Raw genomic sequence first — 25,567 nt, 5'->3', positions numbered from 1 at the left:
GGAAGCTTTAAGCATAAAAATTACCGCATAAAAGGGGGAAAGCAACAATTTATGAAATATTTGAAATTTATTTGGTTCAAAAGTAAAAAGCAATTAATTTTCAAAATGTTACCCTGCCCACTCTGACAAACAACTGGCTTAAAGATCCTTTAAAAATATGTTGCTTCCTAAATTTAGTCATCATTTTTTAAATAAAAAGTGTCTGTCTTTTTTTCAACTAAGCTGTCAGCGACAGTCAAGCAAGTGGCACTTATTCACGAGTAATGGGCTTCCAATGCTCAGTTTGGGTTCTGCCATGATCACTCGCTCCTGACCTCATTACTGCCTTGGTCCAAACACAGACAAAGGAGCTGAATTCTAGAGTTGAGGTGAGACTGACTGCGTTGACTTCAAGGCAGCATTTGACCAAGTGTGGCATCGAGTGGCCCTTCTAAAATTGAAGCCAATGGGAGTCGGGGGAAAATTGTTCACTGGCTGAAGTTATGCCTAGCACAAAGTGAGATAGTTGGTTGTTGGAGGCTAATCGCCTGCTCTCCTCCATCATTAGCTCTTGTGTCTATGAGGAAATCAGGGCTGTCACAAGGTCTGAAGCTGAATAGTTCTGATGGAACCTGAACTGAGCATTGGTGAGCAGGCTATGGATGAGTAGGTGCCACATATTGGCACTATTGACCATTCCTTCCATAGGTTCACTGTTGATAGGGCGGTAATTGGGTGGATCACAGTAAATCTACCAAACTATTTTATTCAAAAACTAGGAACAGACATTCCAAAAGATAAAGGACCACATTTTTCTAATCACAAATATTGAAGAATGGCAGGAAGAATTAAGGAAAAGTAAATCAGAATAAAAGAAATCCTACAAGCTCACAGTAAACTCATGGATTATGATACTGCCAAAACATTTAATAAAATCATTTAAGAACCAAATAAAAAGAAAACAATATGTGGATTAACATCAAACAATAAGTTATGAAAGGATTTTACTTCTGTAATTTTATTTGGATATTTATTCTGGCTTTGCCCACTGTAACCACCATGCAACTTACCTCAGCCATGAATTTCATCAATATTGTTTGCAAATTCTTTAGTCTGAATTAATTGTGCTGTTGTGCAGTCTTGTAAAAGAGGCAACAGGACCTTTACTTTCCAATCAGAGGGCCGAAGTGCAGTCTGAAGGCTGTTTCCTGTTAAGAACGAATTCCATTTGCTGCTGGTTAGTTTGGGCTGTTTTTGGTACATGGGTCTTCCATTTCATTGGAAGGGAGCTGGTTCAGTCACACAAGTCTACTTACTCTCAGCTGAATGAAATGGTATTGATGAAATTTACAACTGAGGTAAGTTGCATGTTGATTTACAGTGATCCACTCAATTACCGGCCCAATCAGCAGTAAACCTATGGAACAAATCATAAATAGTGCCATCAAGTGGCACCTACTTACCCATAACCTGCTCACTGATGCTCAATTCGGGTTCCATTAGAACTGTTCAGCTTCAGACCTTATGACAACCGTGATTCAGACATGGACACGAGCTAATGACAGAGGAGAGCAGGTGATTGGCCTCCAACCAACTATCTTCCTTTGTGCTAGGCATTAGTTCAACCAGTGGACAGTTTTCCCCTGACTCCCATTGGCTTCAATTTTAGTAAGGCTACTCAATGCCACACGTGGTAAAATGCCACCTTGGAGCCAAGGACAGTTACTCTCACCTCATCTCTAGAATTCAGCTCCTTTGTCTATATTTGGACCAAGGCACTAATGAGGTCAGGAGTGCGTGGTCATGGCAGAACCCAAACTGTGCATTGGGAGCACATTATTTGTGAAGAAGTGCCACTTGCTTGACTGTCGCTGACAGTTTCCAAGACTTTGCTGATGATTGAGAGTAGACTGATGGGACAGTAATTGGCTGGATTCGATTTGCCCTGCTTTTTGTGCACAGGACATACCAGGCAATTTTCCACAATGCTGGTTAAATGCCAGTGTTAGCAGCATTCGTGACTGGAGACAGGACTGCAGAGCTTTGACCTTATCTGTTGGTGTGTGGAATCACTGGTGGAACAGGACAACCGCCGTGCTGGTGGTGGAGGAGTCTAGGACTTTGGTTGTACAGTATGATGCAGTATGACTATGTCAGGCTATTGTTTGACTGGTCTGTGGGCCAACTTTCCCAATTTTTGCACAAGTTCCCAATTAATGAGGAAGATTTTACAGGGTCAACAGGGCAGTGTCCTCCATTGATGCTGGGTGATCCATCCAATTTTATTCTTTTCTACTAATCTTTAACAGTTTGGTATGAGTGGGTGGCTTGCTAGGCCATTTCAGAGGGCTGTTAAGATTCAACCTTAGTGCTGCGGATCTGGAGTTACATGTAGGCCAGACTTGGTAAGAATGGCAGATTTCCTTCCATGAAGGACATTTTTATGACAATCTGATCATCATTGCTGAGATGAGCTTTTTATTCCAGATTTATTAATTAAATTTAAATCCCCCCAGCTACCATGGTAAGATTTGAACTCATGACTCTGGATCACTAGTCTAGTAACATTACCACTGTGCTACCACCACCTTGGTCAAATCACCTCTACTTCATTGATGCTGGGGCAAAATCAAGGGATTGCTTGCCTAACAGCATTTTGGGAGCAGCCTCTGACAAGAACGGTAGCACTTAAAGAGAACCCACCGCCACCTTCTCACGTCAACTATGGATGGCAATGCGTGTTGTTATGATCTCTGTAGAGACCATTAGTATTGTAAAAGAGACTAATTTCCCAGTGATCAACAAAAGTAACTGAAGGAAAAGATTTCATGTTTTAAGACTTTTAATGTAACAAACAAACTAAAATCAAAGTAAATCAAACATTACTTGACAGGGAACTAATAAACCAAACTAAAGAAAGGATACTTTTGCATTAACTAACACAACTGAGAAGGTCTTGCAGCCCTTTATGCCGTGCACTGCACTTCTGGCATATCTGTAGCATTACAAGGACTATAAGAACAAAGTTACTCCTGGCTCTCCAGGAGGTTCACTTCTCTCTGCTGTGCTAGGTCAAAACTTCCTTCCAGTGTCCTTCAAAAGTCATCCCACTCAATCCGAGTCTCCCAAATCTGACTTCCACCAGCAAGTTTGTTCCTTAAATCACCAAAGTCCTATCGGTTCTGCCCCCTTCCTTTTGAACAGAAAACTAATTCCCACAAGCATCCTACTTGGTTGTTAACACAAAACAGTCCTTCAGTGTTCTTCACAGCAGTAGCCGCTTTGTTTCTCCACTCTCTGTGTCTCAAAAAGCAGTTGTCCACTTTCTGTGAGTTATTGTACAGGTGTGAAAACTGTTACTTGATTTCAATAGGTTTTGGTTTAAGTTTCACCGCCATGGCAACTAGACCACATAGGCATGTCTCTGAGCTAGGGTGCTCCCAAAATTCCCAATTTTGCCTTAAGTTAAAGGAGACAATTAAAACATAACTGTCTTGTAAAGTCCAGCATTTCTAACAATGTGACCTTATCAGCAACATCACAGGGCTGAATTTTACATGCCCCTAGTGGGTGTGTTTCCCGTGGGGGGATTATGTAAAATGGGGTGGGCACCCATCCCACCACCTTCCTGCCCACCCTCAAGCTCTCCTCCATAATACGTGTGGTGGGTGGGCACCGAAATCAGCAGGCCGCCTGCCATTTATAAATGAATAACTAAGGGTCAATTAGGCTTCATTTCATGCCAATTGACCTTGATAAAAAGCTGCCCACGCCATACAACGTTTGGTGTGGGCAGCAGGGTGGGAGTGGGAAGCCTGCTTTTTAAACTTAAATGTTTAAAAGGGCTGAAAGGAAGGGGGCTGGGGTTGCTCTAAGGGAGCTGCCTTTGGCCAATCGTGGGATGACCCGCCCTCAGGTCGAACATCCCTTTCCTTCCTACCTGCTCCCTCCGCCCCTCTACCTATCCTACCCAAACCCTCCCGGCCCAAGATCCATGGACATCGATCTTCCTCTTTTCTTGGCAGCTGTTGCTGATGCCTTCCTGGTGCTGCTGGCCAATCAGATTGGCCGGCAGCACCCAAGGATGGGACTTCTGCCCCATTGAAGGGTGGAAGTCCCACTCATCCCTTGTTAATTAATTCCAAAGCACTTTATGGCTGCAGGACAGGTCAGCATGGAGCATGTCGGCTGCATGCTAACGTGGATTCCGGCAGGGGTGTGTCGCCTGGCCACCCTCTCCGTATTATTCTGCCCACACAGCGTGCAATTATGTATATAGGTGAACTGGGATGCTTTATGCTTTTGGCCAAGGAAATCCTCCAAACTTTCGGAGGGCAACGGGAGCAGACATCCATTGCGGTTAATGCAGGAATGTAGTCCTGAGGACCTGGATGTAGTGCCACAAGAAGTTCAATGACCTCTCATGAGTGATCAGGTCAGTGCATTCACCTTCAAATACCATATCCTTAGACCTGAATCACTAGCCTCAGACAATACTTAATTCACCACAGACCCCCTCCCCCTCAAACCAAAACTTCACTCCCATATTATCAATCTCCATCAATCATGATGCCCACCTCATATTCATAGTTTCACATACTTAGCACTGCTACAAGCCTCACACCCACAATCACAACTTGCACATAATGCCAGCTATTTAACCATGTCAGTCACATCACTCAAATGCATTGCATCAAACTCACTAATACACTTCCCTTCTCTTGCATGGCAAGGTGTCACATAACTACAAGCAACAACACCTAACAGGTGAGGGACAGGCACAGATACATGTACCTACAACCATAGAGGAAACGGTGTTCACCATCATTGGAGTGATCTCTCCTCCTCCTCTTCCTCCTTTGCCTACTCCTCATCTGCTAGCTGCATACCTGGTGACAAGGCCTTGAACTCATGATGGTGAGATTGTGCAGGATACAGGAGACCACGACAAATTGTGTGACCTGTGCTCTTACTGTGGGACTCCTTTGGCGCAGTGGAAGTATTGCTTAAACATCTCAATGGTCTGCTTGATGATATTTCCTGTGGCTACATGGCTCTCATCGTATTCATGCTGTCCATGTGCACACTGGTTGTGCACCAACGTCATGAGCCAAGATGTCAGCAGATAGCCCTTGTTGCCCTGTAGTCATCCTCTGATCTATCCTTGTGGGTTAAATGCTTATGGCTAATGACTGTTGCCAGGATATTAGGTGATGTACTGAGTATGGTCACACACCAGCTGGATGTTAAGGGAATGGAACTTTTTGGGGTTGTAGTACATCTCTGAATTTAGATATGGCACTCTCAAATCAATGTGTGTGCAATCAGAAGCACCTGGCACCACAGGGAAGCAAGCTCTCCTGGCAAAAGCATGGGCTTACTCTTCCTGCTTTTACCTGGAAAGACAGAATGTAACGTATTCTCTTCTCTTTGCATGGACTTCCCATATATGGCGGTGAAAATCAAACTGGGAAATGTTGAAGGCGTTCCCCTTATGCAGCCTGAAAGAAGCCCAGTGTGAAGTAGTTAAAGGACATAGTCACCTGCACAGTCACTGGCAATGCCATTGCCCATCCTGCTCTGCAGTTGCAGGTCTGTCTGCAACAGATGGCAAACTCAGAAAGCACCTCTTTAGTGAAAATGAGATGGAGCGCACACTGTTCCTGGTGTAAGCTAGGGAGGAGAAATGTTCTCTGAAACCCTGGGTGGATATAGCCTCCTGCTGAGAGCCCTTCTTCAAGCATCTTGTCCTCTTCTGTGTCGCCTGTTTTTTCTCTCTGTCATGCTGCAGGCCAAGGGGGATAGAAGCTATAGCACCCATGACTGGGAGCAAGTGGTGTGAGTAGAGCCCTTGAAGTGAAAGCAAGGCCTTCATCATGTGCCCCTCCATGTAGACCACTAACCTAGTAGTACAAACCACCAAGCACGTCCACTAACTAAGCAGTGGCTTGTAGAAATCAGTTTGCAACCAACTTGAAAGTAGTTGATGATATCTTTAAATAGCACGGTGGTGTTGTGGGGGTTGGGTTCTTCCAGCTGCTGAAACCATGTTGAGCTGTGCGAGGTTAAGATAGCGCATAAGCTGGAGCAGAGGTTGAAAATGGCAACACTGGAATCAAATCAGCATGAAATGCTGACCCAACGTCACGCTCTGAAGAAGTCATACGGACTCGAACCGTTAACAGCTGTCGGACCTGCTGAGTTTTTACAGCATTTTTTGTTTTTGTTTCACAGTCTCCTTAGTCTGCATTCTTCCGGTGCTAGCTCTCAGTTCCTGCGAGAACGACCTCAAGTAAGATGCAGTGCGGCCTGCGACAGTGGTGTGCACGCATATGTAGACGCTATTTTGGACCTGAAACAGCACCAGTAGAAAATAGGGATGCAACGCATCTGAATTTTGCAGCCCAAGTTTCTCAAAACAGTAAAGTATTTACTCAGTCCTCAGATGATCCATTTTTAAAATGTTAGACAATGTCTCCTTTGGGTTGCTGCAGTGAAAGTAAAAAAGAAGAAATAATTTTGTGCAACGTAGTAAACCCTGAGAATCCTGGAGTAAACAGGAAGAGATGTGAAAAGGGTTAGGATTTTTTTTAAAAAACTGGATCATTGTAAGTGGAAAAACTGGGTTGAAGTGGTTGAATCATAAAAACCCTGGAAAATTAGTCAGAATCTTCCTACCCGCATGGTTACAGATTTATACTGGGTGTCTCCCAAGCGCCCAGCTCATTTGTATCAATCCTAACTAGCTCCTTGAGCACAGACAGAAATAACATTCCACATGGGGAAAGCAAACAAAAAAAAATGAAAATGTCAGAGTCAGAATGAATGACATTAAAAAACACTTAATAAAACGTCTGTAGCTCTTCTCAGGCCCAAAATATTTGAGGATGGAAAAGGAAAGAGACATTACCCTAATACATAATACAGGATGCATGTGGAACCAATTAAACTGCCAATATTGAAGAAATCTTTTGTTGTTCTCATGAAACTCTGTAAATGATTTACACCAAGCAGGATTTTTAAGGGACGAGAACTAACACAGAGAGAGCAACATTGTTACAAAATGAAGACTTTGAGTTAACTTCTTTATGCTGAGCTTCAGTTGACACTCTGCAGCGCTGAAAATGGTTCTCTGTTTATAAAGATAAATTGAAGTTAATCTAATTCTTAGGACGAAAAACTGAACTTGCCACGGAAAACGTGCAGCAAGTTAACGGATCCGTCGCTTCAGACTGGTGCCGGGCCTCAAATGCATTTAGCCAACGAGATGCAGGCGCTGAATCCGCTTCCCAGTTTGGAGGTCATCAATCAGGGCTACTGCCGACGCTGGCAACGGTCCTATGGTAGGTCTTGGGGAAGCAGGTCAGGGGCATTGCGGGCGCCAGCAGGCCACAGTGCTTCTGGGTTTTCTGTATAAAACTTTAAGAATCACTGGTTAGGGAAAACTGAACCATGCATGCGCGGCACGGGCACGGCTCAGTTATTCCCCAATTTGGACGTTGCCACCGTTGCAACCAGTCAAATTGGTGACCTCAGGCAAGAGTTATGATTAGAATAATCAAGGCGCCTGTTCTAGGCGGTGCCCCGGGAATTCTGCAGTCACCGACTGACTGTCTATTGGTGACCGACACACAGCGGGAGGGATTGGGCGCAGGAAATTGCAATCCAAAATTAGTCGCCTTAATTGTGATTTTACACTCAGAAATCTGATGTACCAATTACTCCATCATCTTTTTATCGTCTCATTTTCTAACCAGATCCACCCTCCCCTCAGTTTTAATCCAATATACATGTCATTTAAAAAAAATGGAGTGTAATGGTGCATGCTGAAATCCGGAACTCGCCTACGTCTCTGGCATTAATTTATATGAAAAAAATACAACTTTTAACAGTTCTGGTTCAGAATGTGTCATATTTTCCTTTTTTATTTTTTCATGAGATATGCACATCACAGGCAAGGCCAGCAGTTGTTGCCTATCTCTAATTGCCCTTGAACTGAATGGCTTGCTATGCCAATTCAGAGGACATTGTGGTTTATTCTTGAGTTACATGTAGGCCAGACTGGATAAGAAGGACATTTGTGAACCAAATTTGTTTTTACAGCAATTGGTAATAGTTGTCATGGTTTACTGAGACTAGCTTTCAATTCTAGATTTTTTATTAATTGAATTTAAATTCCACCAGCTGCTATGTTGGGATTTGAACCCACCCCCTTAAAGCATTAGCCTGGGCCTCAGGTTCCCAGTTTATGTTTAGAGTTTGAAGAATGGAAGAACTGTGCACTGTGTCAAGATGAAAGTCATGTCAATTCCCTAAATAATTATAATTTACATGCATGAGTTTATGACAATGGCCGTACATATGTGGACAGGAATCATTTTCTGTTGATACATGATATGAAATGAATAAATGGAGCAAGAACATTGGTTTCATTGCTAGCCCCTTGAGATTTGAGGAATTCTACCATATAGAAGAACCCCATTGCTTCTCAGTCTGAGATCTTTGATCAATGTAGAACCCAATGAAATCAACAGTGTAAAAAAAAATCAGTTGCAATCATCTATCATCAGCAGACAAAACATACACAAAAATAATAATGAAAAACAAAGTCAAATAATTGCAAAGCAAGGATTTGCCAGCGCTGACAATATATAAATCATGTTACAGATTAAAAGCAATTCTACCACTGTCCTACACCTCAGCAACAAAATACAACTGTTTATATGGGTGTCTCTTAGTTTTCAGTAAAGGTGTAATGATGAATGAAGCTTACTGACAAATACTATGATATCATGGAGGCCTAGACTGAATACTTAACATAGAAGGTAAATTCAACCTAGTAGTAATTGTGTTTGGAACTTGTTGCAATGTTCAACTCAATCATGCAATATTATGTAAGTAAACAAGAAGTTGGCAAAGGGAAACTGTTACAAATCTGAGGGCTGTGGGATTTCTGCAATATTTATAAGAAAATGGGATAAAGTTTCTGATTTGGGCACAACTGGCAATACAGGGGAAAATTGCACTTGAAATTAGGCTTGTTTTCTGAAGTAAAATTATGATTCAAGTTTCTGCTGAAACTCATTTGCATAATCTTGCATGAACTAATTTAGGTTATTCCATTGTTGCAATGTATAACAGTATTAATAAAAGTATTACTTAATTTTCCAGTGGTTATTTAATGAAGTAATGGAAATACATTATTTAATTTCAGCCACAATTAGGCAGTTTAATAGAACACAATTGTTTATTTTTATTCCTTGCATTGAAAAATATTTGTTGATGTATTTAAGAGTGGCAAGCTGGTGCAGTTCTATCAATACAGCTGAAAATGGGTTTATCACAAGGTGTAAGCATTTTTATGTGTCTGAGGGTAACCTAATTTTCAATTACTGAGGTTTTTATTCAAATAAATTATACTGAAACATTTACTAGTTTCACTGGTGTACAGTAGTCAGTTTCATCATAAATTTTAAGTATTTAGTAACTTTAAGAACCTTAGTGCATTAAAAATTAGTGCCTTTATGCTTTAAAAACCCCTTAATTTTAAGAGCCTTCTTGAACGGTTATGTGGTCAGTTTCATGGAGGAGATTGGGTGGGTGCAACTTTGGCCTGAAGTTTTCTTAAGCCAGTGTTAAAGAAAGCAGAAACTGGATTTATGCTCAGTGTAACTTGTGCTTAAAATTCCTCATCTTTTACACTGCTTTAGCCAATTTCCACCAAAACCACCACAGATTAGTGGAAGCTTTAGGGGTTTAGGCCATTGTTTTTCCACATCTTTGACTGAAGAGATTGCAGCTCCGGTTGTTGAAGTACTGTGTATAGTAAAGTGACCTAGTGGAGTGGAAAGGTTCCTAAAATCCAAAACTACAGTAACTTGCATTAAGGTCCCCACAGAGGCTGATAACTTTTAAAAAGTTTTCTCAGTGACCGATGGAAATTACTGAAGGACAAAATCTTATGTGTTTAAGACTTTTACTGTAACAAATAAAGTAAAATAAATTTAGCTGAAACATTACTCAACAGGCAACTAATACACCAAACTAAAGAAAATGTACTTTTACCTTAACTAATTAACAAAATTGAATATGTCTTACAACTCATCTTATCCTACAATGCACTTCTGGCAGATGTGTAGCATTACAAGAACCATCCCAGGTATCAGCTGAGTGAAACTTCTCTGAACTGCTAATGCATTTATATCCTTTCTTAAATAAGGGGACCAAAACTTGACACAGTACTCTAGATGTGGTCTCAGCAATGCCCCGTACAACTGTGGCAAAACATCCCTACTTTTATATTTCACTCCCTTTGCAATAAATGACAACATTCCATTTGCCTTCCTAATTACTTGCTGTACCTATATACTAACTTTTTGTGACTCATGTACCAGGAAACCCAGATCCCTCCATACCTCAGAGTTCAGCAATCTCTCTCTATTTAAATAATATGCTGCCTTTCCATTCTTCCTGCTAAGAAGGACAAGTTCACATTTTCCCACATTATACTCCATCTACCTAATTTTTGCCCACTCACTTAACCTATCTATGCCCCTTTAGAGACTCCTTATGTTCTCTTCACAACTTACTTTCCTACCAAACTTTGTGTCATCAGCAAATTTAGCAACCACACCTTCAGTCCTTTCATCCAAGTCATTGATACAAATTGTAAATAGTTGAGGCTTTATCTCTCTCTCTCTCTCCGTAGCCCCCCACCTCTCCCTGTGTCTCCAAAGCATCTGTCCCTTCACTGTGAGTTATTGTGGAAAAGTGTGGAAACTGTCATTTAATATTTCAATAGGTTTCTGTTTGAGTTTCTTCTTCATGGTAGCCAGATAGGCCAGTTTACGGGTGGAGATTTTTAGTATGACCTCACCATCCACCAATCCAGGACATTCTGTTTCACTTTAAGTTAAAGGAGGCATTTTAAAACATAACCATCTTGCAAAGTCCAGTATTAGTAACCCTTGCCATGTTTCACAATTTTTTGCAGTGTTGATGACTCCCATTTCTGCTATTTTGTGCAGTGATGATTAGCTGCAGGCTATTTATAATCTTTAACAAATAATAATTTCATTCCACTAAAACCATTGTAATTTCTTTGATACTATGCAACATCACACTGTAAAAGGGGTATATATAAATTTGGCTATCTCTTTCATGTAGTGTGATATAGTTGATTCATTATGATTGTATTCAATTTTTGATTTCTGTCATGTAATACTTCTTCAAAAACTTTACAGCCTGTGGAAATCAATTGTGATTGTTTATATTATTGAATATATATAAATTAATTGTTGAGATGAAGTCTGCAGCTTAAACTTGGAGTTCTGAGTACATCACCTGGATATCTGGAATGTACAACTACTATTGCCATACTACTAGCCAACCCAACTACAATTCCATATGGCCTGAGGTGTTTGCAATAGCAACACACACATACTATAGGAACACAGTGATGGATGGCTTCTCTAATTAGACAGAGCTTCAGTAGGATAGATGGTGATGGAAGTAAAACTACTTGCTGAATGAGGACTTGCAAACGTGTGAGACAGCAGAGGGAATACAGAAATCCTCTGAGACTGGTCTGGTGAAATACATGAATTAGCCTGAGTTAGATTAAAGGCAGACTTGGTTAACGGTACAGATTAACAGGAATCAGGAATGCAACAGTTTTCTATCTGGACAGGCTTGAAATAACTTCATGTAGAAATTCAATGTTATACACAGCAGTTGACATTTTCAACTACATATAAGAAAAATATACAGCCTACACTTGGAGGCCTTCCATTAACACACACTATTATGCTTCTATTATACCTCACCGTTTCAGGTGGAAATCAGGTGAAAAGAGAGAGAGTGGGAAGGAGGACAAGTTAAAGGATTGGGAGAAAGGTGTAAGAATGCATAGTGAGTATTCTGCAGAACCAGAGAGGTGTGAAGAATAATAAGGGGACAAACTGAAGTATGAGGACAGATGTAAAAATGTTTTAGTCTTTAAATTTGCTTATTCCCTCTCCTGTTTTGCTTGTTTACTAAGAAATTGTTTTGCTACTACGCCTCCATGGAAACACATTTCCAGTACGTGCTTACTATTAGATACATTGCCTCAGAAAGAGTTATAACCGTAATGTGTTTCAGCTGGGTTTGATTATGTGGTTGAGGTGTACATGAAACAGATGCAACGGAGTAATCACAAGCGTGGGTTAGCAGTGGCACTTTTTCTGCCAGCATCAGGTTTACTTATAGCGTGAACCACCTACCCACCCACTTGTGATTAGATATATCCACACAGAATCCCATTGGTTGTCAGCCTGCTTCCTCAATACAAAATTAATCAAACTAAGCATTGCAAAGTCTTTCAAATGACTTATTTCTCTAGAGTCTTCTTTCAACCTCATTTAAACCTCTCCCACAAAATCATCTGGCCTCATCACCTGATTTCGTTTGTGCTGAACAGTCTCCTCTGTTTGCCTGTCCTCTTTTGTACCTCTCTCCAATGTAAAGCTTGTGACCCTGCCTTTTTACATCTGTCCTCTTACTTTAGTTTGCACTCTTATTATCTTTTACACCTCCTTGGTTCTGCGGAATACTCTCTATGCAATTTTACAACTTGCTCCCAATGCTTTATCTTGTGCTGCGTCCCACCCTCCCTCTTTTCCTCACTCTCCCAGTTTCTGCAGCTGATTCACCCAGTCACCTTTCCTGTCAGAAGAAATGGAATTCAAAGTCATGCCCCTCTTATTGGGCCACAGTCTTCTATAAACAATAGCTACTCATGTAGGTAAGCTACATAGGAAAATAGCTCAGGCAGGAGAAGATCTTTGGCCTATCTAACCCCCCTGTCCACTGTATTCCCTTGGTGCCTTTCTAATAATCCTAAATCCTGATCAGAACCTTGCGAGTTCTTTCTTGAAACTCATTAAGGTTTCTTCTTCCATCGCTTGTAATCTATTCCACGTACTCAACACCCTTTTAGTAGAAAAGTTACTTCTGCACTTATTATTTTCTTTTGTTGTAGGATCAGAGGTATACAAAAGAAATAGGAAGGCAGAAGTAATTCATGGACAGTAAATGTGTGAAAAGTTAGATTGACATCAATTATCTTTCAGAACTTAATGATGTGGAACCATTAAACCAAAATCCTGTCTATTTTACAGTGCTGTGCCTTTGGATTAAACACCAGCTAAAATATCTTGATAAAACCTGCCTGTAAGCCATGTACATTTAAATAAATTATTTTAAGAAATTATTTTAAGAAATAAGGGAGTGTACTTAGAACATGTGTGTAATAATTATGGAAGACCAATTATAATACAAGGGCCTTATAAGGTAAAAATTGCAAAATTGAACAACACCTCTTCGCAGCTTAAGGGTTTAGAAGAGCTGAGACTCAAAATTACGATTTCCAGCTCTATAAAGTGAGCTGGTTAAGGGGTTAAGAATATATTTTGTGGAAAACGCTGGAACATAAATCTGACTGGAACAGTGTGAGAAAAAAATGCTCCAGCTGGAAACAGGACAATAGGGAGATTGATGTGTGTTGAAGCCATACACAGTTATATTTCCTCTTTGCTTTCTTTTGAGCAGAACTGGCTTAGAAGCCATCATGGAGACATATGCCTTCTGGAGACCTCCTGTTCGGACCCTCACCTTTGAGGATTTTACCAACATGCAGAAGCAACAAGGTAATGTTTACCTGTATTTTTAGGTTTTTTTTCGCCTATACAGGCTACAGAATTTCAAATGGCCATTGTCACTCTTTGATTAGCTCTTAACAATAACAACTTGTAGTGTTATAGCACCGTTAATGTAATAAAACTAGAAAGCCCTGTGAAACTCGAGGTGCTTCACAAATTTTGTTTAAAAATTTGCCACTGAGCCATACAAGTAGATATTAGATGACCTAAAGCAGATGACCTAAAGCTTGGTTAAAGAGGTAAGTTTTAAGGAGCATCTTAAAGGAGGAACAAGAGGAAGAGGGATGCAGAGGTTCGGGGAGGGAATTCCAGAGCTTAGGGTCTTGGCAGCTAAAAGAACAGCCGCCAATGGAGGAGCAGTTAAGATTGGGGATGCTCAAAGGAGCAGAATTGGAGGGAAGAAGGTACCCTCCATTGTGGGGATGTAGAAGGTTACGGGGATAGGGAGGGATGAGGTCATGGAGGGATTTAAAAACAACAAATAGAATTTTAAAATCAAGAAGTTACTTGACTGGGAGCCAACATAGGTCAGTGAGCACCGGGGTGAAGGGTGAACAGTATTTGGTTGAGTTAGGATACGGGCAGCAGAGTTTTAGATGACCTCAAGTATATGGAAGGCAGAATGTGGGAGGCCAGAAATGCATTAGAACAGTCAAGTCTACAGGTAAAGGTACTGATGAGGATTTCAGCCAAAAATGAGCTGAGGAAGTGGGTGGGGTTAGACAATGTTATAAAGGTGGGAACATGTGGACTTAGCTGTGGCATGAGCATGCATTTGGAAGCTCATCTCATGGTCAAGTATGACACTAAGGTTGCAAACAGTCTGCTTCAGTCTCAGACAATTTCCAGGGAGAGGGATTGAGCTGGTACCTAGGGAATAAAATTTATTACAGGGATCAAAGGCAAAGGTTTTGATTTTCCCATGATGTGGTTGGAGAAAATTTCTTCTCATCCATGGATGTTGGACAAGCAGTCTGACTATTTAGAGTGACCAAGAGAGATGGTGCTGAGTTAGAGCTGGTTGCAGTCCGCATACATATGGAAACTGACACTGTGTTTTTGGATGGTGTTGGCAAGGGGAAGAACGTAGATGCAAACTAGGAAGGGGACCAAGATACCTGGTGGAAAACACAGGTAACTGTGTGGGTGGAGGAAGAGGTAAAAAAGAATAGAACCAAGCAAGGGCAATTCTGCCCAGCTGGGTAATGGAGAAGAGGCTTTGGAAGAGGATGGTGTGGTCAAAAGCAGCAGATAGGTTATGAAAGATGTGAGGAGATGCTTTATCTTTGCCACAGTCACAAAGGATGACATTTGTGACTTTGGTAAGAAGTTGTCTGTCAGGATGTGTCTCCAATTACTTTTCTACTGAAGTCCTATTACCTCACAACAATTTTCACTGGTATCTCAATTGAAACAAAGATTCATAGAATTCTTACAGCACAGAAAGAGGCCATTCGATCTTTCATATCCCTGCCAGCACATTGCAAGAGCAATTTAGCTAGTCCCACTCCCCCGCCTTCCCTGGAGCCTGCAAATTTTTTTCTCCTCAGGTGGTTATCCAATTCCTTTTTGAAAGCCATAATTGAATCTGCTTCCAGTAACCAGTCCATTCCAGAACCTAACCACTCGTTGCATAAAACACTTTTTCTCTCATGTTGCCATTGGTTCTTTTGCCAATCATCTTAAATTGGCATCCTCTGGTTCTCAACTCTTCCACCAATGTGTACAGTTTCTTTCTGTCTACATTGTCTAGACCCCGCAAGATTTTGAACACTTCTATCAAATCTTCTCTTAATCTTCTCTTCTCCAAGGAGAACAGCTCCAGCTCCTCCAATCTATCCACATAGTTGAAGTTTCTCATCCCTGGAACCATTCTTGTAAATCTTTTCTGCACTCTCCCTAAAGTTTTGTTATCCTTCCTAAAGTGTTGGACTCAGAATCGGATGCAGTACTCAGTTGAGACCAAACCAATGTTTTATAAAGATTCATCATAACTTCCTTGCTTTTGTAATCTATGCCTCTATTTATAAAGCCCAGGATCCCCTATACCTTTTTAACCACTTCCTCAATTTGCCTTGCTACCTTCAATGATTTGTGCACATGTACCCTCAGGTCTCTCTGTTCCTGCCTCCTTTTTAGAATTGTACCCTTTCTATTGGGAAGTTGGTGGCTGAGTGGGAATATCCCTGGATTAATAATTCAGAGGCCTAGGCTAATGTTCTGGGGGATATGGATTCAAATCCCACCATGGTAGATGGCTACCATGGCTACCATGAAACTATCACCAATTGTTTTAAAAATCCATCTGGTTCACGAACATTCATTAGGGAAGGAAATCTGCCATCTTTACCTGTACTGGCTTACATGTGACTCCAGACCCACAGCAATGTGGTTGACTCTTGACTGCCCTCTGAAATGGCCTAGTAAACCACTCAGTTCAAGGGAAATTAGGGATGGGCAACAAATGCTGGCCTTGCTAGTGATGTCCACATCCCATGAAAGAAGAAAATAGTGCCCCTCTCTGTTGTTTTTACCAAAATGTATCACTTCACACTTCCCTGGATTAAATTTCATCTGCCACGCGTCCGCCCATTCCACAAGCCTATCTGTCCTTTTATCACTATCCTCTTCATTGTTCACAATACTTTAAACAATTGTGTGATCTGCAAATTTTAAATTTACCAACTCTCACCAACCCTTTGTTATCTCATCAAAACATTCAATCAAGTTAGTTAAGCATGATTTGACTTTAGCAAATCCGTGTTGGCTTTCCTTAATTAATCCTCAATTGTCCAAGTGACTGTTAATTCCCCCCCCCCCGATTATTGTTTCTAAAAGCTTTCCCACCACGGACATCAAACTGACTGGCCTGTAGTTGTTGGGTTTATCCTTCTATGAATAAGAATATAACATTTGCAATTCTCCAGTCCTCTGGTACCTCCCCTGTATCTAAAGAATATTGGAAGATTACGGCCATTGCCTCCGCAACTTCTATCCATAATTCACTCAGCATCGTCGGATGCACCCATCCGGCCCTGGCGACTCATTCACTTTAAATACAGCCAGCCTTTCTAAAACTTCCTCTTTATCAATTTTTAGCCCATCCAGTATCTCAGTGTGACTTCAGTAAAGATAGATGCATAATACTCATTTAAGGGAGGTGGTGGCATAGTGGTAATGTCCCTTGTTTCTGTCCCCCTGCAAGACTGGAAGACAGTTCAAAATAGAAGCTGGAGTTTTCAAATATTAGATCGCCCTCGGCCTTGAATTCCAAATTCAGAAACTTGTCAAATGAGCATTGAAACTAGTGGACTGTGAAACACAACTGCCAGTTGGAATTAATAGCTTGTGACAAATTTAACAAGATAGAGTCTTCCAAGTGTACAAAGTGGTAAATAACAGCACTCAGTTTTATTAATCTCCACCACTTAAAAAAATCATTTCAGGTTATACGTGTGTTTATTAGAAGGTGCCTCCCTCATTCTGATCTTCAGAAAAAGTACAAGTAAATTGTTGCTTCACCTGGAAGGAGGGTTTGAGGCCTTGAGCAGTGAGGAGAGAGGAGGTAAAAGGGCTGGTGTTACACCTCCTGCAAATGTATGGGAAGGTGCCATGGGAAGGGGACGAGGCATGAAAAGATGAAGCAGCAATTTACATGTACTTTTTCAATTTAGTATGCTGTATTTCCTGTTCACAATGCGGTCTCCTTTATAGTGGGTGGTCAAACTCAGACTGGGTGACCTCTTCTTGGAACATCTCCACTCAGTCTGCAAAGATGATCCCAACCTTTTGGTCACTTACCATTTTAATTCACCATCTTGCTCTCATGCTCACACTTCTGCCCTCGACTTGCTGCAATGTTCCAGTTTAGGCCGGCGCAAGCTGGAGGAGCAATATCTCATCTTCCAACAGCTTTCTGGACTCAACATTGAGTTCAGTAACTTCTGACCATGAATTCCATCCTCCATTTTGATTTTTTATTTTGCCAGAAGGGCCAGTCTGAATCTTGTTATCATGTTTTTTGCTTTCATATGGAGCTGCCCATTATTCTGCTATTAGCATGTACACTGGACCAATGATTTGTTTCTTTACTATAACCATTACCACTCCCTTTGTCTTTTGTTCATGACATCTTTGTTATAAAATCTCTCTTGCCCTTTAACCTATCCCAGACCTTTCCTTTTGTTCTTTCTCCCTCTCCCCTCTTCCAAGAGTACAAAACCCATCACATTTCTACCTCCCTTCAGTTCCGAAGGAGAGCCATATTCAACTCGAAACGTTAACTCTGTTTCTCTCCCCAGAAATTTTGCCAGACCTGCCGAGCTTTTCCAGCCATTTGTTTTTATACTATATTTTCCTTACTTTGAGGTTCTTTGCCAAAATTTTAGAAAGTTGCTGTGCAGACAGTATGAAAATTAAATGCTCAATCTTATTGTGGCCAGCAAATTTGAGCGGCAGATTGAATAACTCAACATCTTGTCCATCTGACAGAGAAGTATGTATTGCATCTGCTAGGCTAGGCTGCTATGGTTGTATTCATGATCATACTAAGATGAATTTTAATGGTATAGACACTGAATGCATGCCATACAGTGTTATCTTGGTTTGTGTAGTTCGGAACTGGCCTATTCTAATTTGCAAAATTTATTTCAACATTTCTTTCATTGTAAATGTTAATTATATTTTTCCTTTTTACTTTGAAATTATTTTTCCTTTCTGAGTCACACACAATTTTCCGGCTGGGAGAGAAGGCAATAAATCTGCTTCTAGATCTGCATGAAGACGGTATTCTTCACTTGTTTCCCCTTTCCCTAGGAATGTGCATCTCCCAGATAATACAACTCATTTTGATACTTTTAACCATTTGGAGAATAATGGTGGAGGAACTTCCAACTTACTATTAGATGCCGTGGTGCATTGTTAGTATTTTCTTTCCAATATTTATTTGCAGGTAGATTATTGTTGCATATTGTATTTGAGATTCAGTGTAGATTATGGAATAAGCAAAATATCTTTCTATGATATTCCCAAATTCTTAAATGTAGTGTTAAAACCAATTATATATACTTTTGAATTGATTCAATATGAAATCATTGTATTAATGCAAAGGAATAAGCAAGTCAAATTCTAATAATAGTGGACTATTTTGTCCCTTGGCCTAATTGGCAATGGATATGACTTGTGTTTTCCTCTCATTTAAAACCAATTGAGTATTCTTGTGTATGCCAATTTCATACTGCCCAGAGCAACGCATGGTTTTACTTCTCTCACACTCTCCCATTGTTTTCAATTGGAGACACATTCTATATGTGTAATAAATCCTCGTTGCTTAAGACAGTCTTTTATGATGTCATAGAAAAGACAGAAAAAAAGTCACTGGGAAAATGTTGTACAAGTGCCAAAAGCTGAATAAAATGCAGTTTTCTTTTCAACCATGGATTGGAGTAGATCCAAGTTTGGCAGATTGATTTATTTTTATATTTTGATTCATCTTACATAGTTACTTTATTCTGTTAGATGATGCTGTATTTTAGTAACAATCCATAATATTTGGTCTGGCCAAGAGTATTCTGTCTTTTCTCAATCTGGTCTCCTAGGTTCAAGCCCATAGCACAAAGCTGCATTCACTGGCACTATATTACAAAAGAAAAGAAAGGCTTACATTTATGTAGCATTTTTCACTACCACAGGACATCATATAGCGCTTTACAGCCAATGGAGTACTTTTGAAGTGTAGTCATCATTGTAATGTAGGAAACACAGCAGCCAATATGTGCCTAGCAAGCTCCCACAAACAGCAATGGGGAAGGCGGTGGCGTAGTGGTATTGTTGCTGGACTAGTAATCCAGAAACCCAGGGTAATGCTCTGGGGACCTGGGTTCAAATTCCAACCACAGCAGATGGTGGAATTTGAATTCAATAAAAAACCTGGAACTAAAAGTCTAATGATGACCATGAAACCATTGTCAATTGTTGTAAAAGAAACCCATCTGGTTCACTAATGTCCTTTAGGGAAGGAAATCTGCTGTCCTTACCTGGTCTGGCCTACATGTGACTCCAGACCCACAGCAATGTGGTTGACTCTTAAATGCCCTCTGAAGGGCAATTAGGATGGGCAATAAATATTGGCCTGGCCAGCGATGCCCACATCCAATGAATTTTTAAAAATATGATAATTACCATATAATCTGTTTTTGTGATGTTGATTGAGGGATGAATATTGGTCAGGTCACTGGCATAACTCCCGTGCTGTTCAAAATAGCACCATAGCATTTTTATATCCACCTGAGAGGGCAGATGGTCCTCGGTCTATCATCTCAACCTAAAGACCTCCAACTCTCTCAGTACTGCACTGGAATGTAACTTGTGATTTTTATGCTCAAGTCTTGGAGTAGGACTTGAACCTACAATCTTCTAAGTCAGAGGTGAGAGGAACAAATTCAAACATGGCTTTCAAATGGCAATTGGATCATTACTTGAAGAAAAAAAATTGCAGGGCCGGCACACACACTGGGCCAAATGGCCTCCTGATGCTTGTAAGCATTCTATGATTCCATACAGGAGTGACACAAAGCGGACAGTAGCGAGTCAGCTGCAATATATAAACCCAGCCCAATTTTCCTTTCCATTGGCCAATACATTCAAATCAGCATCAAGTGATGCAATTACTCACCCATTCCATTTAACAACTTCACTGTTTGATTAACACCACCTCCTGCTCCGTCCGTTTAATCATGGGCGTTACAGGTCATCAGGCAACCATTTCAAATGACCACTGTAGATTGTGGCATATAAGTTGACCAGTGTATGAGAAGGCCCCATTTTTCAGCTACAACATGCTATTATTATTTTATAATAACAATATCTATTACTATTAGGCATTAGTAATCAGCCTCAATTTTTTACCCCACAAATGGATGTTTTACTCACTGGTATCTTATAACCTGGCGCAAGAGGGATCGAGCAGGTGATATGGGCTGTGTTGCAAAGATGCAAGGAGTTTAAGACACACTCATATAGAGCAGACCCTGTGTGGTGAACGGCAAAGATGACAACCACCCACACCAGCGGTTCACTTTTATACTTGGCATATAAATCAAATACTGTTTTTGGAAGGATTTTTTGAGGCTTCAAAGGTTGACTTATATGCCGACATCAATGGTATTTCAAGGGGTCCACAGCTATTCCTAGGTCCAACTATACAGGGTTTATGAGGACAATGTTTTTAAACAGCATTTTGTGTTCTTTTGACAAAAGATTTGCACGCCCTTGTAGTTGCTGCTAACTAGGGGTTTTTAGAACTGTAGTTGTTTCTTCATGTGGGTCTATGTAGAAATCCCATTCTGAGAGGAAGAGGAGGAGGAGGAGTAGGAGGGAGGAGTAAACAGCGAGCGGGAGAACGATAGCAGCGTACATGCCAGAACTATATATCTGCAGTTCTCTGAGTAATGGTACCGTCAGAAAGCTTTGATTCTCTAGAGAAGCAATGTGAGTTGTGTTCCATCTTGCAAAAAGACATACAGCTAACTGCAGCCAGCACAACAATGTTTACTGCAGGAGCAGGTGGAGGTGGTTAGGGAAGCAAATGAATGAGCTAAATCCAACACATGTTCTAGCACTGCTGAAGGAGGCTGAGGTGCAGAAATCACTTAAAAGGGACAAAAACAAAAAACTCAGCAGGTCTGACGGCACCTGTGGAGAGAAAGACAGAGTTAACGTTTCGAGTAAGGACCCAACATTAACTCTGTCTTTCACTCCACAGATGCTGTCAGACCTGCTGAGTTTTTCCAGCAATTTTTGTTTTTGTTTCAGATTTCCAGCATCCACAGTATTTTGCTTTTCACTTAAGAGGGAGTTGATTTCTGTGCACCAGCAATTGCTGAATAGTTTGGACTGTCTGAGTCCCCACCACATGATGGATAGTGTGGTGGAGTCTACTACCTACTTTGTGGGTCCAGTGTTATCCTCCTGGCTCCAAACAAATGCTTACATTATGTTGTTTTTAAAAAGTTCACTTTTTGTTGGTGGATACTGAAGAATCCTGAACAGAGCAGTCCTGGCTCCTACCTTGTTCATTTTGCAGACCAATTTCAACACTTAAAACAAACATTAGACTCCTCATTTCCAGATGGATGGGACTGAATGCATGTTTTAGGTGGCTGCAGTGCATTGATCCCCGAAATTGGGCCTTGTTGCATTGGTATTATGCCAATAAAAATGGGCACATTGAGGTCCAATTTCTGTCCCTTTATTTCCTGCTTGCTCTGGCCCTGTTTTCAAGCAGAAACAGGGCTGTACGAAAAACAAAATGACACTGGATTTTTAAAAAGCTGGGAAGTATGAATGTATGGGTAATGTTCAGCTATTAGACTTGGGCTCTGAGTGTAGAACTAGAAGGTAGTTAAAATTATCAGATTCAACTGAGATGAGAAATCAGAAAAAAAATCTTTTCCACCATGGAATGAGCATATGGAACAATATCAGAAAGAACAGTTAATGGTGTGTTGATTAACTTCTGCAAACAAACTGAAAACAGATCTGATTGCAAAGAAGATTGAAAATTTATAGGTGTGATATGTTATGATGAATAATCTTTGGGATACAAATAGAATGGTTTATCAAATGTCCTTTGTTCATTCTTGGTCTCTTATATCTTATGTTTTACATTTCAACAATGAAATAAATAAATTTTACTTGTGAATAAAATTTTAATTAACCTTGCACATCAGTGACACTTTCCTATGGGGCTATGAAGTCATCCTTACTTGTGGGATAACTTGCAAAAGATTGGAAACTGTTTCAATATCTGGTGTTTTCTGTTTTGGTTTCAGGAGGTAGCACAGGAACATCTCCAACAACTTCTAGCCCAGGAACTCCATCCCCTTCAGCATCTTCCCATCTCCTGTCACCATCCTGCTCCCCGCCTACTTTCCATCTGGCCCCCAACACCTTTAATGTTGGCTGCAGGGAGAGCCAACTCTGCAATCTCAACCTCTCTGAATATCCAGCCTGTGCCCGAGGCAACATGGCTACCCTGCAGAGTTATCCTGCTCTAGCTGAGGGTGGATACAATCGATTACAAGGTCCCAGTGCTTCTTCTCAACCACCATCAGAAACATTTGTTCCACAGAGGACTTCTTCATTAATCTCTGCAGTACCCACCCCTTCTTCTTTACAAGGCAACAACAAGATGGATGCTTACAGCAGTCAACTGCCACCATTTACTGCTTCCCAATTTCAATACGTCATGCAAACAGGAAGTCCTACCTCTAACACCTCTTCATCTCACATGTTTAGTGGTAGTCATGTCCAACAGAGCTCCTACAATGCCTTCTCATTACACAACCCATATAACCTTTATGGTTACAACTTCTCTGCCTCCCCCAGACTGGCAGCTGGCCCTGAGAAACTTAATGCCTCCCAAAGCACTTTACTCTGCTCCTCTTCTCCCAATGGGGCCTTCAGCGAGAGACAGTTCTTGTCCACGGGAATGGATGGGATGCATGTGATTGGCTCCACTCCTTCCCAGCAGCCTCAGAATGCGTGTGACACCAGACAATATGGGACTGTCCCAGGGAGTTCTTCACAAATGTCAGTGCATATGGTATAAAAGCAATATTTAACAAAAAATCTTTACCTGAGTCGTCCATACACATACAGCACTATGCACTGGGCACTCTACAGTAAATTGATGTCAGCACCAGCAACAGTAAAATTATGTCTCCAAAGCATATTATTACTAATCTTCCTAAGTTAACTGCCCTACAAGCAGCCATAAACCACTAATCTCCGAAATTGTAGTGATATTGGGATAAGCAAAACCTTAGCTAAACTATACAGAGCACAGAAGATAAAAATGAAATTGGGTCTCTATCATTGTCTAGAATTGCTGATATTTGCCCTTTTACACAGGTTACAGAGCAAATACAAAATCCTGTTTTTTCCAGAAACTGAACAAATGCCTTGCAGCAACAGACATAATTTGCAATGAATGTGGACAAAATATGTTGTCCAGTTTTGAGGAAAGATTGCTTACCTTTCTCAATACTTGGGAGTATTATGTCCCATTTTTGGATACTTACTGTGCTGAGTTCCATATTGATGTGTTCAGAATTTTCTCATCATGCAGTTGGACATACTGTAGTATTTCAAGAATGGCCCATTCCAACATCGCTTTGTGTATAGGCCCTTAACAGACGAACTTTGTTTTAAGTTTCTGAGAAACAAGCTCATTTGTCTTTTTTTTCTTTTTCTTTTGCAATTTTGCAAAACTGTAATGTTGGCGATTACAATACCTAACTTGAACAAAGTGTAGAAAGTACAGTGTATCTATTTGAGTTCACTGTGAAGAAAATGCAAACATTTCTAATCAATGCTGAAGACAGATATACATTTAGGAGTAACCTTGTTACTTCTAAAATGCTCCTCTCAACCAACTGTGCACTCATCCAGATGGGGACAATGCTGTGCAAGTGGCAAAGAACAAAAGTCATTAAATAACCCTTTTAGGTGATAAGTGTATTAGGCTGTCACATTGGGTGTGCCATATGAAATAGCAGAAAGGCACACAAAATTTGCTCAGTCTCTGGATGTATAGGACAACATACCTTCACCAAAAGAAGAATCAGCACTTATCAAGATGATCACAGAACTTGGCGAACTACATGCAAGGAAGCTCTTGACTCTTTTGTGCTGTTTGGATTTGCTAATCTAATATGGGAACTTTCTCTGGTTCAAATAATTGTGCCTGTAAAGAAGCAACCTCCTGTAAACTGATCTGTAAATCAAATTAAAAATGTGTGGGGAATGAAACAATGCTTGTGAAAATGTTCCTTATAAACAAATGCTCCCATACAATTGTGCTTATGAAGTGGGTTGTGCTGCATTGGAAAATAATGAAGGGTTAATGCATTTGTGTTGGAATTAGGCAAAGTTCAAGACAACTTTCAGCACATCTTCACTAATTGCTGGCAACAGACGTAATTAAGACCTGCGCCATTCAGGCAGCATTATGTCTGTTAATTGAAACACGAGAGGTTGAAGCAATGTAATACACAGCTGCAGCAACTAACTGCGTGTTTGGGGACTGAAATCTGGCTAAATGTCTGACCCCATATGTTATCGGGCTGACTCCATTCAACTGCATCCCCTTTCCCTATTATTTAGATTGAACCCTTCTATTTGAAATTAGAATGAATTTTTTTAAAAAAATCAGATTTATTAAAAAGTTCTAAATGATAGTGAATTTGGGCCATTTTCTAAAATTCCTTCTTTGTGTGTTTAGATCATCTTATTTTTAATCAATTAGTGAGCTCAGGTGCAGATGTATGTTTAAACATTCTACAAGGGTTTCCAAATTCCCTTTGGAATTTTCTGCAAAAATTCTGAAGGGAATAAACATTTCCCTGCACAGCCACTTTTTTCCACCACTGCTCTACAATAATAACTAAATCAATCATAGCTTCCTGTATACTACATTCAATTATTCCTTGATTGCAAATATTGTCCTTTCACATCCCCAGAACATTTGTGAAGCTGTCTCTTTCCACAAGAGGGATAAGTGGATCAGTTACGGAACTGCGTTACAAATAATTAGTATGCACTTTCTGGGAAAAGCCAAACTGTTCTGCAGAGCTTCCAACATCTACCTGAACAAACTTATAGACTTTAGGATTAAATCCTATAAATTCTCAGAAAGAAATTTAAATTCTTCTTTCTACCCCAAATAATTCCTTCCATTGTACACCTGAAAAAAAGTTGAAAATCCCTCAGATGGTCAAATTTAACAGCAAACTCACAGGAAAAGTTTTATCATGATAAACAACCTTGTGGACAGATCTGATTTCCAAAATATTTGTCCAGAAGTCCAATAGTTTCCTAAAAGAATG

At 40.5% G+C, this 25,567-nt stretch overlaps 1 protein-coding gene across 1 annotated transcript in view; it reads left to right on the top strand.

Annotated features, from left to right (window-relative positions):
* tbx15 (T-box transcription factor 15) overlaps window positions 1–24,494 on the top strand; it is a 92,612-nt gene extending 68,118 nt beyond the window's left edge. The window contains exons 7-8 of the mRNA XM_078559612.1: window positions 13,570–13,667; window positions 22,511–24,494. Of these exons, the coding sequence (XP_078415738.1) occupies window positions 13,570–13,667; window positions 22,511–23,289 (877 nt within the window). The 3' untranslated portion in view covers window positions 23,290–24,494. The remainder of the gene's footprint in view (window positions 1–13,569; window positions 13,668–22,510) is intronic.
* Window positions 24,495–25,567: the final 1,073 nt, after the last annotated feature.

This window comes from Cetorhinus maximus, chromosome 16 (genome assembly GCF_964194155.1).
Source record: "Cetorhinus maximus chromosome 16, sCetMax3.hap1.1, whole genome shotgun sequence".
Classification (NCBI taxonomy): Eukaryota; Metazoa; Chordata; class Chondrichthyes; order Lamniformes; family Cetorhinidae; genus Cetorhinus; species Cetorhinus maximus.
This window is presented reverse-complemented; position numbering and strand designations above follow the sequence as displayed.